This window comes from Glycine soja, chromosome 10 (genome assembly GCF_004193775.1).
Source record: "Glycine soja cultivar W05 chromosome 10, ASM419377v2, whole genome shotgun sequence".
Taxonomy (NCBI): Eukaryota; Viridiplantae; Streptophyta; class Magnoliopsida; order Fabales; family Fabaceae; genus Glycine; species Glycine soja.
In genome coordinates, this window is record NC_041011.1 from 32804577 (window position 1) to 32822764 (window position 18188).

Consider the following 18188-nt stretch of genomic DNA (forward strand, 5'->3'; position numbering starts at 1 on the left):
GTGGTGGTCCACATTTTGTTTCATGTATTTTTATTCTCATTTTCATTCGCTTTCTATACCTCCTTTTGACGTGTTTAAGTCATTTATTTAAGTCATTTCTCGCCTAATCTAAAAATAAAATAAATTTCCACCGATCATTTAAATTGTAGTATTCGTTAATTTCTTTTAAAATGAATTCCGACCGTTCGGTCGTGTCGTAACCACGTTGGAAATAAAAAAAGAGGTAAAATAATAATATAATAATAAAAAAATACCTTTTAGTAAAATGAAGCGAAAAATCAATCGGACGTTTTCTCTTTGGGATTTCTCATTCTTAATTGAATCGACTAATAACTAAAGTGAAACTAAGGCTAAAATCAACTCGCCTAGTCAAGCTCGTCCACAAAAAATAGGGTTTTGAAAGTTTATCATTTCAGTTTCTTACCAAGTAAAATGAATCATTTTTAAGGTCCAACGCCTTAAAATGATCACCCTTCAAGTAAAAAGAATCACTTGATTCACGCATAAGAAAGAACTACGTAGGTCTAATTTCCTCTTCGATGGAGGGTACGTAGGAGCAAAAGCCCCGCTTTTGTTGACCTCAAAAAATAAAAAGAAATAAAAGTTAAGGTAATACAATTTCCACAATTCTAAAAAATAGGTTGTTGTCCTTTGAGACAAACGTGAGAGGTGTTAATACCTTCCTCAAACGTAAATACAACTCCCGAACTTAGAATTTTCATTTTGACCGGTTTCCTTCGGTTTTTCCGACGTTTTCCACAAATAAACGTTGGTGGCGACTCCACGTATCTTTCCTCCTTTGGAAAGCGCACCCGTGAGCCTCGTCCTCGCTCTCCCGCAAAGGGCACGTTGCGACAGTTGGCGACTCCACTGGGGACCTTTTTGTGAGTTAGGCCTATTTTAAAGAATTGTGGAATTGTGAAACTTTGTGTGTGCATTTTGTTGAACTGTGTAAAATGTAAATAATTGTTGTCTATTTCGCATTCTTTACACTGCATTGTAAGCACCCACGGGTTTGAGTAAAAAAGGGGCCCTATACCCGGGTTCATGGGAATTTAAGTAGTGGAGGTGAATCTATCATCATGCTAGGTCTCCGACTTGCTTGATAATAGTGAAACCTCGTCTAGAGCTTTCTCTCTTTATAATGTGTTGTCGCTGGTATTCCATACCGCCACAATATTATTATCTTGAGTGATGATACCTCTAGAAAACAGCCGTGTGAGTTATGAATTGTTGGGGAGTAGTTATTAGAGACCCCTAGATATTGTCCTATAGGTTCCCGAATAGGGGCAAAGAACAAACACGCTCCGTGCCATTCGTTCTCATGCATTTTTTGGTAAATAGCACTAGTTTATAGTTTTGCTAGTGATGTTTGGTTTCTTTAGAGTAATACTTAACCTTTTTAATATTACGTTGAGGCGCCATCATGCCCAAAACGTCGCATTAAAGTTGGATCTCTGTAGTTTCGTATGTGTGAATTACCCCTTTGTGTTGTTTTCTTTCTGTTTCATGCTTGCGCATTTGCATCATACCGTCACACATGCGTTGTATGTGGGTCTCGTCTTTTGTCATGGGAAGCCGGAAGATCCATATCATCTTCTTAACTGCACACATGGGGCACTGCGCCCCCCAAATGCGCAATAAGGAGAGATAATTTTCCGGGCTCTCGTGTCCATAAATGCATTCATATCATGCACCGCATAAACATGTCTTCAGCATCATAATGAACATATCGTTCCTGCATTTGTCGGTTATTACATTCCCATTTTGCATGAGTCATTGCATCATCAAGCATATGCGTTCAACATACTTTTTGTTCTACATGTTTGCTCATACATGATCCTTGTATTTTCCTCTACAAAACAAAAACAAAAAAGAAAAGAAGCACGAAAATTCACGCTGCATTCTTAGTTGCATATATTCGGTACCATGAGCCAACCATGTTGGGATCATAAACCCATTTCACTTAAAAACAAAATGATTGAACATGGTACCTAATGCATGGTTAACTAAGAAAGGGTGTTTTTTCGGGCATCTCAATTTCATGATTACATTTTCCATGCATATCATGCGGATTCCCGAATCTTTCATCCCTATGAAATGTTGTTGAAGTATTGGCGATCAAAATTGCCATTCCCTGGGTTATGGGGTTGAACCAAGCTCGTGCTTTTACGAAAAAGTTCATCAAGTCAAGTTGAAGCATGGAAGTAACCATCTTGCAAAAAAATTGGGGCAAAAGATGGATCGTGTTACATCGCTCCTTCGTCTACTGCCAAACACATTTAGGGTTGTCGATGTCCCTGTTACTTCCAGTTTCACCTTGACGGAGATGTCATGGACCATGTTGAAAATCTAAATTGATTCAACCCCATATCCTGTGTAAAAATTCGCAATACTTCAATTGTGCATCATTCGCATACATCCATGTTGTTCATTGGTTGCATTGCTCATTGCATTCTTTCCTTGAAAAGAAAAAGAGAATCTAATCATTGTTATAAAAAAGAAAAAAAAATGCTTTACGGTGCCCTCACCGAACCTGTGCTAGAGCTAGAGTAATAGGTAAAGCGGAGGAGGTACAAGAGTAGATGGAGGCCGACATGGAGGCCATGAAAGAGCAAATGGCCGCAATGATGGAGGCCATGATGAGCGTGAAGAAGATAATGGAAGCCAATGCGGTTGCAATTGCCGCTACCAGCGTTGTTGCTAAGGTGAACCCGACGTCCCCATCTGGCCTCAACCAAATGAATCATCCGACCTTAGATATGGTAGGCAAAGATTTGGGAAGTAGGGACGGCCTCCATGATGTGCAAAATCCAAACATGCACGCCTTCCCACCACAAGGCCTGCCTCCCAACTATACACCACCCAATGTGGCATACACTCTCAATGAGGATGTCAATAACTCCACTCCTATACCCATTGAGAGCCGGCAACCCCAAACTGTTCATGCACATGTCTCTCAACCCATGGGTGAGACACATGAAATTCCCCATCACAATCTAGCCGACTTCGAGCCTTGGCTCGGATATGCCACTGAAGGGCAAGCAGTTGGTGGTATACCCCTTGAAAACACTTCGGAAGGCCCTCAGTATCACCCACAACTACACCTCTTGCATTCCACGACAAGTAAAAACCCTCATGCTATGGCAGAAATGGGAAAGTTGGATCATCTAGAGGAAAGGCTCAGTGCCATTGAAGGAGGTGAAGATTATGCCTTTGCTAACCTAGAAGAGTTGTTCCTAGTACCCAATATCATCACCCCTCCCAAGTTCAAGGTGCTGGACTTTGACAAGTACAAGGGGATTACTTGCCCCAAGAACCATCTTAAGATGTATTGTCGGAAGATGGGGGCATACGCAAAAGATGAGGAATTGTTGATACATTCCTTCCAAGAAAGTCTTACTGGGGTAGTTGTTACCTGGTACACTAACTTGGAACCTTCTCGAGTCTATTCCTGGGAGGACCTAATGGTTGCCTTCGCTAGGCAGTGTCGGTATAATAGCTTCGGATAGGATGCAACTGCAAAACATGTGCAAAAAAAAGGGGCACGGATCTTTCAAAGAATACGCCCAAAGGTGGAGAACCTGGCAGCTCAAGTGGCACCTCAATGACGAAAAAACGATGACAATGATAGTAGACACATTACCAGTATTCTACTATGGAAAATGGTGGGCTACGCACCTTCAAAGCTTTGCGGATTTGGTCTTTGCCAGTGAAAGGATCGATGTGGGTCTGGAAAGAGGCAAATTTAGTCATCCTGCTTGGAAAAATGAGAAAACTGGGGCAAAGGAAGAGGGTGAGGATGAAGGAGAAGCCCGTGCTGTGACTGCCATTCCTATACAGCCAAGTTTCCCCCCAACCCAACAATGTCATTACTCAGCCAATAACAAACCTTCTCCTTACCCACCGCCCAGTTATCCACAAAGGTCATCCCTAAAACAACCACAAAGTCTGTCTACCGCACTTCCAATGATGAACATCACCTTTAGCACAATCCAAAAACACCAACCAAGAAATGAATTTTGCAGCGAGAAAGCCTGTAGAATTCACCCAAATTCCAGTGTCCTATGCTGACTTGCTCCCATATCTACTTGATAATTCAATGGTAGCCATAACCCCAACCAAGGTTCATCAACCTCCATTTCTCCGAGAATACGACTTGAACGCAACGTGTGCTTGTCATGGAGAAGCCCCGGGGCATTCCATTGAGCATTGTAGGGGCCTGAAGCGTAAGGTGCAAGGTCTGATTGATGCGGGCTGGCTGAAATTTGAGGAGAATCGCATGTAAATCCTGACATTAACAAGAGATGCGACACATGGGGCAATTTTGAAAGCTGTTGTTAGATGTCTCTAATGACCCATCAGGATTTTCAAGTTTGTACCATTATTGTAAACCACAGTTACAATGTTAAATGAAATGGATAAAGTTGATATCTTTGTTCCTCATCCTCTCACAAATGCATCTTTGCTTATTCAACTTTCACTGGAATGTGGGGGCAAGCCATTGGTCTGTTTGCTCAAGCGACCTGTGCTCCTGAGTTTGGACTTCCAAGACCGTTCAATCAGAGATTACTCGTGTTGCACGTTGGTGGGGGCTGCCGTAAAACAACAAGTAAAGTTCAAAACAAATAAATTTCAAAATAAAAATAAAAAAGGGTTCAAAAAGAAAAAGAAAAAAAAGCATTTGATTGGCTGTGTTTTCAAGACGTTCATGTGACCTCATTTTATCATTCCGGAAAGTTTGTCTTTTTAGAGAGAAGTGAGTTATCAAGAATAGGATGTTGGACAAATGGCCTCAGTTAACTTAAGAAAAATGGGGGTTGAATTAAGATACGAAGACTATTCCCCAATTAAACTTTCACTCTCTCTTTTTGGATTAACAATGCACCCTTAACATGAATTACTCAAAAGACAATTCAAAATAAACTTCTTTAAAGCAAAAGATAAATAGCAATAAATAAAAGAAGTTTAAGGGAAGAGAGGAATGCAAACTTGATTTATATTGGTTCGGCCACTTCCCGTGCCTACATCTAGCCCTCAAGCAACTCACTTGAGATTTTCCACTCTCTTGAGATTTTCCACTCTCTTTGTAAAACTCCTTTTACAAAGTCTGAACCACACAGGGATAACCCTTCCCTTGTGTTGGGGAATCCTCTACGACAAGAGACCCCTGGTCTCTTAATCCCTTTTCAGAAATAAGAAGAAGAGAAGAAGAAATCTCTCTTAAAAGAGATAGAATGTACAATGAAGATCAATCAAAATTCCTTATTGAATATGCAAGTGGTTGACCAAGGAATCTTTTTGAGAGGATAAGACAGTTCAGTTCAGAAAAACTCTTAATCTTTCGAGAGGATAAAACTGTTTGGGCAATGAAAACTCTCTTTAAAACATTTGAATGGCCATTCATAAAACATTTGAATAGATATGTCTCTTGGAAATTCTTTTCTGAAAATCCCCTCTGGTAATCAATTACAAGACTTATGTAATCGATTACAGGTTTTAAAAATTTGAATTAAAACATTTTCAACTACTGGTAATCGATTACCAGAGAGCAAATCTCAATTTGAAATGATAGAATTCGTTGGTCAAACCTTTTGTTTGTTTTCAATTTGGAAACTTCTTCCTAAAGATTCTAGAGATCAACTTGATCATATATCTTGATTTTCTTGGATTCTTGTCTTGAATAAAACTTAGAAGCACTTGATCCTTTAGCATCATCAAGACATCAAAACATCTTGCTTCTACATAGGAGTCATTTGACTTAATCCATCAACTGAAAAATCCTTCAACTATTTCTCGTCCTTGGAAAATTCTTTTTGCAAGAATCAATTGCTTCTTTCATTCTTCCTCACTACGAGGTTGTGAAGACAAGACAACAATTGGTACCTCAAAGCCTTACATTGGGGCAATGAAAGGTACCATGCAAAAACCTCAAGCGAGCCTAGGGGCAGATTAGAAGTTCTCACCCGATAGGTTCCCAGCTACAAGGTCATGACGAAAGACAACAATTGGTACCTCAAAGCCTTACACTGGGGCAATGAAAGGTACCATGCAAAAACCTCAAGCGAACCTAGGGGCAGATTAGAAGTTTTCACCCAATAGGTTCCTAGCTACAAGGTCATGACGAAAGATAACAATTGGTACCTCAAAGTCTTACACTGGGGCAATGAGGGGCATCGTGCATGAGCCTCAAGTGAATATAGGGGCAGATCAAAAGTCCTCACCCGTCGATGTTTTTAAATAAAAAAAAGGTGGGGGGAGACAAACCCTGGAATTTCAAATAGATTGATTAAACGTCAAACGACTCCATTGTCGTCACTCCAAAATGGTCAAGTGACTAAATCAAACAGAATATACACTCTGAGGGAGTTCTCGAAGAGATTTGCAAAAGATAGGATGAGGTTGCATGAATTATCGCCTTTTTCAAAAGGACAGTCAATCTGTGTTTTCCAAAAAGATTAAATCAAAATCAAAATCACAAAATAGGGAAAGAAGGTCATGAACATTGTACAACTTTCCATTGCATTGCATTGTTTCATATGAGGTCAACGTTACCAAGTTTCACAACAAAGGTTGCATGTGTCTGCATCCCTAAAAATCATGTTAACTGCATAGATTTCCTACATCTCGTGTCCAATCTTTTTGGATGACCGGCTCTCTCGATGAGTCAATCTCTTGCTTTCTCATAAAGGTGGACCCTTGGGTACTAGTACCTATCACCTTTAGAGGACTATATGTCCTCGCCTGTAGAGGGCTGCACGCCCTCGCCTTTAAAGGGCTATGCGTCCTCGTTTTCAGTGTGCTCCATATCCACACCTTAAGAGAATATAAGGTCCTTTGCCCTTAGATGCTTCACCGAGACTTGCGCTCCCGGTTAAAGGGCCAGTAGTTTCCTTTTATCAGTTCCTAGGCCACCCCCTGATATTAGAGGGCGACCAACTGTGCGAGCACATCCAGAGAGGGAGGCTATCATGCATCTACTATGCATACCGGGGCAAGATTTCACCCGTGCCGCTGCAAAAAGACGAGTGTGGATCATGCGCACCAACATGACCACTTTTACATGGATATGGATGACGTTGCTATTTAGTAACATTCTGCCTGACGACCACAATGCCAATCTCCCCCTGCTGATGTATCGGTTGGTCTGTGCCGTCATGACATAGGTAAGTATGCACATGGTTCAATTGATTTCTGATGTCATCTATTGTTTGCAGGGATTGCGCCCACAAGACGCCTAGTGGGCCTGAAGAAGTCCAACAGGGCCCTGGGGTTTCCAGCTCTGGTTACGGGCCTCTGTCAGTCCTACAAGGTGCTCGTCCCCCCAACGAGGTCATGCCATCGTGACATAGGTAAGTATGCATGTGACTCAACTGATTTCTGATACCATCTATTGTTTGCAGGAATCGCACCCACAAAGACACCCAGTGGACCCGGAGAAGTCCAATAGGGCCCTGGGGTTTCCAGCTCTGGTTACGGGCCTCTGTAGTCCTACAGGGTGCCCGTTCCCCCCGGCAAGGTCACGTCATCATAGGTAAGTATGCACATCGCTCAACTGATTTCTGATTTCATCTATTGTTTGCAGGAATCGCGCCTGCAAGACACCCAGTGGACCCGAAGAAGTCCAACAGGATCTTGAGTTGTCAAGCTCTAATTATGGGTCTCTGTCAGTTCTACAGGGTACCTATCACCTCCAACAAGGGCATCAGGCCCCCTACTAATCGAGCTTTCATCAAGAAGTACTGCGGCTCCAGGCAGGCGCAGGGTGAAACACCACAGCAGCCTGGGGATGGCGAGCAGCGGGCAACAGACGCACCGCCATCACCTCTAGAGTTTACCTCAGCTCATCCACAAAAAGGTTAGAGCGTTGCTTACGACCCATGGCCGACCAATAGGCAACCAAGTCCAGAGCCAAAGGTAAGCAAAGTACTAGGTCCGTGACCGACAAGTCATCAAGCGTCCAGCTCAAGACGTTAAAGAAGCGCTACTAGGAGGCAACCTAGTAACTTTTAAATCTTTGCTTGTTATTTGATCACCTTTGTTTCTCAGGTAATGGTAGGACACACCTAGTTGCTCATGATCCTAGGAACTTAAATAAAATGAGCACAAGCTCGGAAGGTAGTCATACCTCACAATATATATATATATATATATGTATGTATGTATGTATGTTTAGGTATAAAGATACCTCGGATATGCATGTATGTAGCAAAAAATACTTCACAAAATATATATATGTATGTTTAGGTAGAAAGATACCTTGAATATGCATGTATGTAGCAAAAATACTTCATAAAATATATATATATGTATGTTTAGGTAGCAAGATACCTTGGATATGCATGTATATAGCAAAAATATCTCACAAAACATATATATGTATGTTTAGGTAGCAAGATACCTTGGACACACATGTATATGGCAAAATACCTCACAAAATATGCGTATGTTTAAGTAGCAAAATACCTTAAAAAAAAAGAGAGAGCAAAAAGAGAGCGAGCAAGAAAAGAATAAGAAAAAAAATAATAAAAATTTGTCTAGCTAAAAAATAACATGCTTGTGAAAAGAGATAATTTCCAACTTTTCTTTGAAAGATTTTACTGATCTTAACCAGTTTTTGAAAAAAAAATGTGTGTACACATTTGAAGGGTAAATGCTGTGAAAAGTTTTTCGAACACCCAAGATAGACTCGGATGAATGCACAAATTGATAGAAGAACATATTTTGGAAATACTGGGTTGACTTAAAATAGGGAAAATAAATCCTGAGCCCTAGTGTCACATGACCATAAAAACTTGATGCTTGAGTGTCCACATGGGTGCATGCATGACCAGTTTTGCATAAAATTTCCTAATCATCATTTGTTGCATGTGTATCATGGGAATAATGTGGGGACATCCCCTTTATCCCCGAACCGCTGGCCAAATCCTGACATGTATCATGACCAGTCGTTCTACAAGCCTTGAGCCAAAATCCTAACTCACCATAATCCTTACCCTCGGAAGAAAACACAAAGAGAAGGAAAATTCCCAATCCAAGAAAGGGAGAAGACACAAAACAGAAAGAAAATTCCCAATGAAAGAGTGGGAGAAAGCAAAAAAAAAAAAACAAGGAAAATTCTCGATCAAGGATCGGAAGAAAACATAAGAAATATGCAGAAAGGTCTTCAGACCAGACAATATCTGAACAATACAGAATTGTCACCAAGTAAACAAAAAAGAAAGGAAACCACGACCCAAAGTGGCCCTCTCCCTTTGATTGCCAACCAAAATCCTGTACGCTAGTGACTTTCTCGCCACGCACTAAATAAAAACAGAAAAGGAAAAGGCAAAAACACTCAAAGCCAAATTCCCCACCTAAAAACCATTCCCAAAATAAGTCCTATTGATCCATGATCACGCATGTAATCTTTGATTTGATAGGAAATGATTTGCAAAATCAAGTCATGACATATCTATGGTTCGGAATTAGGATAAAACACTTACCTGTGTGAGATTGATACACTTTGAGTGATTTTCTCCTATCTTTGTTGGACCCAGTGTTTCCTCTAAATGGTCGTTTAGAAATGAAATGCTAACATCCAAAATCTCATTTACGGTTATGAGAAAATTTCATCAGCATACTCTCCTTCCCCGATAGACACATTGTTTTTCATCCAAAAAGCATATGTTGCTCTGATCAGTTGGAAGTTTTGTCTCTTTACTAAAGCATGTTCGCATTTTGGTGAAGAAAACACCGAGACTATTTTTAGTCTCACAGTTGTCAAGAACTACGTAGGTCTGAGTTCCTCATTACAAATTGAGGATACGTAGGAGCAAAAGCCCTGCTTTTCTCGATCACCCCACTTTTTGTTACCGTGACCCAAGAGCCTGGTGGCATGCGGAGCCACATGACCGTGGGATCCGCAAATTCGTATGTTCCATCATTTATCATTTGTATGCTATCTTTTGTTTAACTGAGGGACTAACGTTTGTTTCATTTTGATTGACTTTTGTTTTGTGCATACATGTCGTTTGAACTGTTACGTTAGTATTTACTTTGTTGTTGTCAATAGTGTTTTTTGAAATTCTGGAGTCGTGTGGAGTTTTCCATTTAGGAACGTCGTCCTAAAAATAAAATGAACCAAAATCATTATAAAAAAGAAAGAAGCATTGTGAATAAAAGTCATGTTCGTAAAGAAAAGAAAAAGGTTTTTATTTATATATATGTAAAAGGAAAATGTGTATAAAAGGATTTTTGTGTGTAAATGATGCGTGGAAAGGAATTCTTGTGTGTGTGAGCAACGAGTGTATATGAAGAAACTTTTGTATGAACCATAAGTGTGTGTTGGGAAAAATGAAAAAATCTTTGAACGTAAATAGGGTTTGTATATAGACCGTGTGACGTAAAGAGAAAGAGTTCCAATGCGTGTACAGAAAAAGTTTGTCATGTATAAGAATGTAGATGTACAAAGAAAAATTTCTTCATAGAGGATCATAGGTGTATAATTTTGTGAATATATAAAAATGAAACAAAAATGAAAAAGAAAGAAAGACCGCGAAGGTTGACATGTTATAGTTAAGAAGTATAAATCATTCGTAAAGAGCAAACGTATCTTCTGGAAACAAGGGACTGATGCTAAGAGTTTATTTTCCGGAATAAACCGAGATAAGAATGGATGAATTCATTGAACTGATGAAAGAACATAACTTGGAAACGTTGGGTCTGTCTGTGTAAATTCCCAATCGTAGTATCACAATGTCATAAATGGGATGCTTGAGTGCCCACCTGGCTGTAGCCATGACTAATTTTGCACGTTGTTTTCAAATCATCATTGTCACGCGTGCCTTATGGAATAATATGGAAGTTCGGCCCGAAATCGACACCTTGACACCCAAATTTGTTTCGCCCCAGATATCAAGATTGGGGTTCCCACAATAAAAGACCCCATTGAGACACAACCTTAGACCTTTTTGAACCTTGGCCTATTAAAAAGGAATCCTCATCCTTTCCCCCGAAGCAAAGGACAGTGGAATCTCCTCAAGGGAAAGCGAATAGAATGCTAAAACCCGATTTCCCAAAGAAAGGGGTGGAAAAGGAGAAGTGAAAAGAAAGAAAAGGAAGAAATGGGAAGAAGGAAAAAGAAAAGATGAAAATAAAGAAAAGAACAATAAAAAAGAAAGAAAAAGAAGGATTCCCGATCAAAGGTTGAAAGAAAGTAAAAAATGGAAAGGAAGCAATTCTCAATCAATGGAAGAGAGAGAACGGAAGATCTTCATACCAGATAAATTTTCGGCAAGGTAAGTGACTGCCGGCAAAGGAAAACCCATTTTTGGTGTCTCTTCCTTTCAGATTGCCATTCTCGACTGGCGATATCCCACCCCACATGAACAAAGAGGAAAAGACCGAAACACCCAGCTTCCTCTCCAAAAACACTTCCCTCGAGAAAATCCTATTGGTCCGTGATCGTACGTTTGATCTTTGATTTGATAGGAAGTCGTGTGCAAAATAGAGTCATGGTGTAGTTATGGTTTGGGAATAGGATAAAACACTTGCCTTGTGAGTTTTATACACTATGAGTGATTTATTTTCAGCTTAGCCTGATGTTTCCCCTGCATGTTCATTTAAAAGCTAAAAGTTGACATCCTGCCCTTCATTCTCGGTTACAAGGAAGATTACCCTTGGCACAAGTATATTGTTTCTCTAAGATATAGTGCTCTCGCGAATGATTTATTTTTCTTTACAAAAAGCATGTTTGCCTTTCAGGTTGAAAAACCCGGTGGACCGTTCGGTCCTGCCAACCCTTTTTTTTGGAGCCCCATGAATTGCGTTTTCGTTCATGCGTCCTCCACCCACGAGTTTGGAGCCAAGCGTAGTGATTGCTTAGTGCAATTCTCCATTCTCTACCCCTTTTTCGGAGCCCCATGAATTGCGTTTTCGTTCATGCGTCCTCCACCCACGAGTTTGGAGCCATGCGTAGTGATTGCTTAATGCAATTCTCCATTCTCAACCCTTTTTCGGAGCCTCATGAATTGCGTTTTCGTTCATGTGTCCTCCACCTTCGAGTTTGGAGCTATGCTTCATGATTGCCTAAGTGTGGACCCTCAAGTGCATTCCTCCATTCTCCCCTTTTTTTCGGAGCCCCATGAATGTTATTGCCTAGCGCTGTTCATGTGTCCTCCACCTTCGAGTTTGGAGCTATGTTTCATGATTGCCTAAGTGTGGACCCTCAAGGCAATCCTCCATTCTCCCCCTTTTTTTCGGAGCCCCATGAATGCTATTGCCTAGCGCTGTCCATGTGTCCTCCACCTTCGAGTTTAGAGCTATGTTTCATGATTGCCTAAGTGTGGACCCTCAAGGCAATCCTCCATTCTCCCCCTTTTTCGGAGCCCCATGAATGTTATTGCCTAGCGCTGTTCATGTGGCATCCACCTTCGAGTTTGGAGCTATGTTTCATGATTGCCTAAGTGTGGACCCTCAAGGCAATCCTCCATTCTCCCCCTTTTTTCGGAGCCCCATGAATGTCATTGCCTAGCGCTGTTCGTGTGTCCTCCACCTTCGAGTTTGGAGCTATGTTTCATGATTGCCTAAGTGTGGACCCTCAAGTGCAATCCTCCGTTCTCCCCTTTTTTTTCGGAGCCCCATGAATGTTATTGCCTAGCGTTGTTCATGTGTCCTCCACCTTCGAGTTTGGAGCTATGTTTCATGATTGCCTAAGTGTGGACCCTCAAGGAAATCCTCCATTCTCCCCCTTTTTCGGAGCCCCATGAATGTTATTGCCTAGCGCTGTTCATGTGTCCTCCACCTTCGAGTTTGGAGCTATGTTTCATGATTGCCTAAGTGTGGACCCTCAAGGCAATCCTCCATTCTCCCCCTTTTTTCGGAGCCCCATGAATGTTATTGCCTAGCGTTGTTCATGTGTCCTCCACCTTCGAGTTTGGAGCTATGTTTCATGGTTGCCTAAGTGTGGACCCTCAAGGCAATCCTCCATTCTCCCCCTTTTTTCGGAGCCCTATGAATGTTATTGCCTAGCGCTGTTCATGTGTCCTCCACCTTCGAGTTTGGAGCTATGTTTCATGATTGCCTAAGTGTGGACCCTCAAGGCAATCCTCCATTCTCCACCTTTTTCGGAGCCCCATGAATGTCATTGCCTAGCGCTGTTCATGTGTCCTCCACCTTCGAGTTTGGAGCTATGCTTCATGATTGCCTAAATGTGGACCCTCAAGTGCAATCCTCCATTCTCCATTTTTTTCGTAGCCCCATGAATGTCATTGCCTAGCGCTGTTCATGTGTCCTCCATTATCAAACGTGGAGCCTCTGGTGACTGGGAAATATGTTCTTCTGTTGTTTTCCGGATCGGTTCCTTCGCCAAACATGTGTATATGTATATTATATTCGTTGTTCTTGTTGTTGTTTGTATTTTGTTTTGTGGTACAGCAAAAAAGGAGTAGAGACGAGAATCGTCATCACGGAAAGGGCAGGATGGGTGAAATCAGTGTCTTATCTTTGCTTTCCTCTTATCTCCGATGAGAGGTAAGTAAAGAGGGGCAACTGTCATACCCTAATTTTGGCCGGGGATTATAATTTGATGATATACAACCATTGATTGGCCGCTTCGAGATATTTGGCACCCTTTGTTGCACAATATGTGAAGTCCTGAGACGTGCCGAAAATCAAAAGGAAGCAGGCTTACGCGATCCGTGAAAATTCCGTGATGTGACGGAAATCGAAAGGAGGTATTTTCGCAATCCGTGAGTTTTCGTAACTTCTTCGAAAGCTAAAAAAGAGTAAATACATAATCCGTAAGGACTCGTAACCTTGCGGAAGGAAAATAAGTATCGTTACAAAATTCGTAAATTTTCGTAACGTTACGGAAAAAGAATTACCAAAAAGGTAGAGGGGGTGCATTTAGTAAAAAGCGAGGTACAAATAGCAATCAGGCCCACTTGGGCCTTCTAGATTCTTCCTCCAGAAGGTTGTGGCTTCTGGAGGAAGCAACCTTGCTCGCCTGGGCGAGCTGGGTGGCAAGCTCCTCCCCTATTTTGCTATAAATAGGGGGAGGAGTGAAGGGAGAAGGGGTTCAGCCTTCTTGGCACTTCTTATTCTCTCGAAATTGCTGAGGAAAATTATTTCCGTGAAGAAAATCCAAGCCGAGGCGCTTCCGTAACGTTTCCGTAATGTTTCCGTGAGTAATTACACAAAGATTCTCGACCGTTCTTCAACATTCATCGTTCGTTCTTCATTTTCTTCAGTCTTCAACGGGTAAGTACTTCAAACCGAGCTTTTCAATTCATTCTATGTACCCGTGGTGGTCCATATTTTGTTTCATGTATTTTTATTCTCATTTTCATTCGCTTTCTATACCCCCTTTTGACGTGCTTAAGTCACTTATTTAAGTCATTTCTCGCCTAATCTAAAAATAAAATAAATTTCTACCGATCATTTGAAGTGTATCATCCGTTAATTTCAGTTAAAATGAATTCCGACCGTTCGGTCGTGCCGTAACCACGTTGGAAATCAAAAAAGAGGTAAAATAATAATATAATAATCAAAAAATACCTTTTTAGTAAAATAAAGCGAAAAATGAATCGAACGATTTCTCTTTGGGATTTCTCATTCTTAATTGAATCGACTAATAACTAAAGTGAAACTAAGGCTAAAATCAACTCGCCTAGTCAAGCTCGTCCACAAAAAATAGGGTTTTGAAAGTTTATCATTTCAATTTCTTACCAAGTAAAATGGATCATTTTTAAGGTCCAACACCTTAAAATGATCACCTTTCAAGTAAAAAGAATCACTTGATTCATGCATAAGAAAGAACTACGTAGGTCTGATTTCCTCTTCGATGGAGGGTACCTAGGAGCAAAAGCCCCGCTTTTGTCAACCTCAAAAAATAAAAAGAAATAAAAGTTAAGGTAAGACAATTTCCACAATTCTAAAAAATAGGCTGTTGTCCTTTGAGACAAACGTGATAGGTGCTAATACCTTCCTCAAACGTAAATACAACTCCCGAACTTAGAATTTTCATTTTGACCAGTTTCCTTCGGTTTTTTCCGACGTTTTCCACAAATAAACGTTGGTGGCGACTCCGCGCATCTTTCCTCCTTTGGAAAGCGCACCCGTGAGCCTCGCCTCGCTCGCCTGCAAAAGGTTACGTTGCGACAATTATATATATATATATATATATATATATATATATATATATATATATGTATACACACACATGTGTAACAAAATCAAAAATGCAGATGGGAGACAGAGGTAGAGGTAGTGGTCGTAGAACATTTAATCGTGGTACAAGACGTGGTACCCACAGTTTGAGAGCTCCAATTATCGTCAATCCTTCCCCCTCATCCATTCACATATCAACCTCGGAGTCGATTATTCATGTTGTTGCACAGACTCCAAACACACTTCCTACAGCTCAAGACCAACCAAATCCTACCTTTGTAAGGGAGTCAATTCCTACTACCCCTGTTAGAGATGCTTCACCTTCAGCACCAGATGATTCTGTTACACTTGAGTACCCAACAAATCCAAATTGTGAACATATTGTTGATGAAAGGCCTTTCATTCGTGCATATAAAGGAGAGTAAGTGCATTTTATTTAACTAATAATTTTCTTAAAATGTTTTTTTAAATATGGTATTGACAATGTCTTTGTACATAGGTTTCAACCAACACATGGGTGTTGTAATATCATATTAAATATTATTAGGACAAAATTTGATGAACCAGCTCCAAGTTGGTTGAATGTGTCAGTTGACCTTCGCGATAGGTGGTTTGGAGAGTTTAAGGTAACTTGAATTATGGTGTAATTTAAAATTTATTGTTTCTTGTATGATTTCTAATTTAGTTCTTGTTTCATATTTTATGCAGAAAGAGTATAGGTGGCACCCACAAGAAGAGCGAGCCATTAGAGTTGTTTTTGAGACAAAATGTTCATGTATTTTAAAAAGTGCAATGAACAAGATTAGAAATGGTCAAGATAAAGGAAAGTGGATAACAACTAATGTTCGAGCAGCCTTGGACGAACATTGGGGTTCTACAAATTTCCTAAACAAGTGCTCCACTGCCAAGGCGAATCGATCTGTTGATAGAGGAGCCTTAGCATACTGTGGTGGTTCCATATCTACTGCAACTCACTTTGAAAAGCTAGTAATTTTACTTCATATATATGTATGTATATATGTATGTATGTATGTATGTATGTATGCATATATGTATATATACTTCATTGATTTTCAATTCATTGTAATTAATTAAATGTTTTACAATTTTAATTTCTTAAATTTATGTAGTCAAAGGAGTTTCAAAGAACACCAACTGTTTGGGAGGTGATGGAGAAAACTAAGAAATTGAAGTCGGGAGAATGGGTCAATGACAAGTCCTGTGAATTTGCTGTAAGTTGTTTCTTCTAATCCTATCACTTTATTTGATATATAGTGCCTAGTATTATAAATGAACTCTTACCTTTGATGAATATCTCTTGAACCTATTTACACATCTTGATTTGCTTTTCTTTAGTTAATGTTAAATGTTTGTGATTGGCTAGTATAAACTTTGAAGCCTACTATAGTAGATTAAAGTCATTTTTTTTCCTGTATTAGTGATGGTTTTCTTGAATATTAATCCTTATATGTCTACACATTTAACAATTTATCTTCATACCTCACTTTATATTGAAGGAGAAATATCAACATCATCGAGATGAAATCTTACAACATTCAACAGAGGAAGGCACATCTACACAGGGTTCCCCTAACACTGCTACTTCTATTAATGATAATGAAATATATTTGAATGTTGTTGGAGGTCCAAATTACAAGGGGAACGTGTATGGCCTAGGTACTTTGAGCAAAACGTTTAGTTGCTCAAAATCAGCTCCATCTACTTCTATTGCTCCTGTGGAAGACCAAATAGAGGAAATGCGTGAGACAATTAATAAATTGAATGTTGAGCTTTTGGCAAAGGCAAATAAGGAGAAGACACTTGAGGAAAAGATGTTGCAGATGATGGAGAATCATGACCACCAAAGTCAGGAGATGCGACAATAGATGCAACAACAAAATGAGCAAATTCGTCAACAAAATGAGCAAATGCAACGTATACTACAACACTTGCATATTCAGCCTATCATACCAGCTCCTAGTCTATCACCTACCATAGCAGATGGAACATACCACCATGTTAATGATACTCAGGTTGATCGTCCTCATGACATGGAAAATGATCATTGACGCTAGTTATTGTTTACTTTACTTTGATTAGGTCACGTTAGTTATGAATTTGAATTTTATTAACTTTTACGTTGCATTTGATTAAACTTTGAAAACTTTGAATTTGCACTTTAGGAATCTTTAAAATATAACTTTGTTATAAGATATATATTTACTCATTATGAATGTCTAATTTTATTTATAATTTTGATTATACAATTTAATTAAAATTTATGTTTATAGTTGATAATTAATTATTAAGCTGGTCAAAACGTAACTGGAAAAACAAAACATACAACATAATTTTGCATTAAAAAAATTAATATTAAATAGCGACCGAATTAGCAACCGATATCCATTAAATTCTGAAATAAATTATATACTAGCAATCTCATTAGCGACCGAAATATATTTTATTGCAAATTCAGCCACCAAATTCACGATCGAATGGCCTTTTTTTAAATTATATATTAAAATTGATTATTCAATAGCGACCGAAATAGCGACCAAACTCCTTTTGAATTTAGTTTATATTTAAGTTTAATTATATGATGGTGACTGAAATAGAGACTAAATATTTTTTGATTTTATTTTAAATTTAAAATATAATTGCATATTAGCGACCGAATTAGCGACAAACAATGTCGGTTATAGAACTGGTCCCAAGTAAAATAGCAACCAACTACATAGTGACCAAAATTATTATTTTAGTGCATCGCTAGTTTGGTCGCTAAATAGCAGCCGAAAATAAATTCGGTTACAACGGACTTAGCGACTTGGGTTTTTGCAACGTAATGGCTTCGATCGCTATTTCGGTTACTAATACTAATAATGATCGAATTTAATGATTTAGCGACAAAATTTGTCGGTTGCTAAAGCGCTATTTTTTAGTAGTGAACGGTGGTCTTCCTCGCGATTTTGGGCTTCCGTTTCAGTGGAAGTCATCGTCACTTGCTTTTTGAACGAGGGGAGGTGTGGAAGGTTTGTGAC

The 18188-nt window shown here is 39.6% G+C and overlaps 1 protein-coding gene across 1 annotated transcript; it reads left to right on the forward strand.

Moving 5' to 3' along the window:
- Positions 1-15221: 15221 nt before the first annotated feature.
- Positions 15222-17036, forward strand: LOC114371644. Its single transcript, XM_028329016.1, has 5 exons — positions 15222-15571; positions 15650-15776; positions 15859-16137; positions 16281-16382; positions 16668-17036. The coding sequence occupies exons 1-5, from the start codon at positions 15222-15224 to the stop codon at positions 17034-17036; spliced, it is 1227 nt and encodes a 408-aa protein (XP_028184817.1).
- Positions 17037-18188: the final 1152 nt, after the last annotated feature.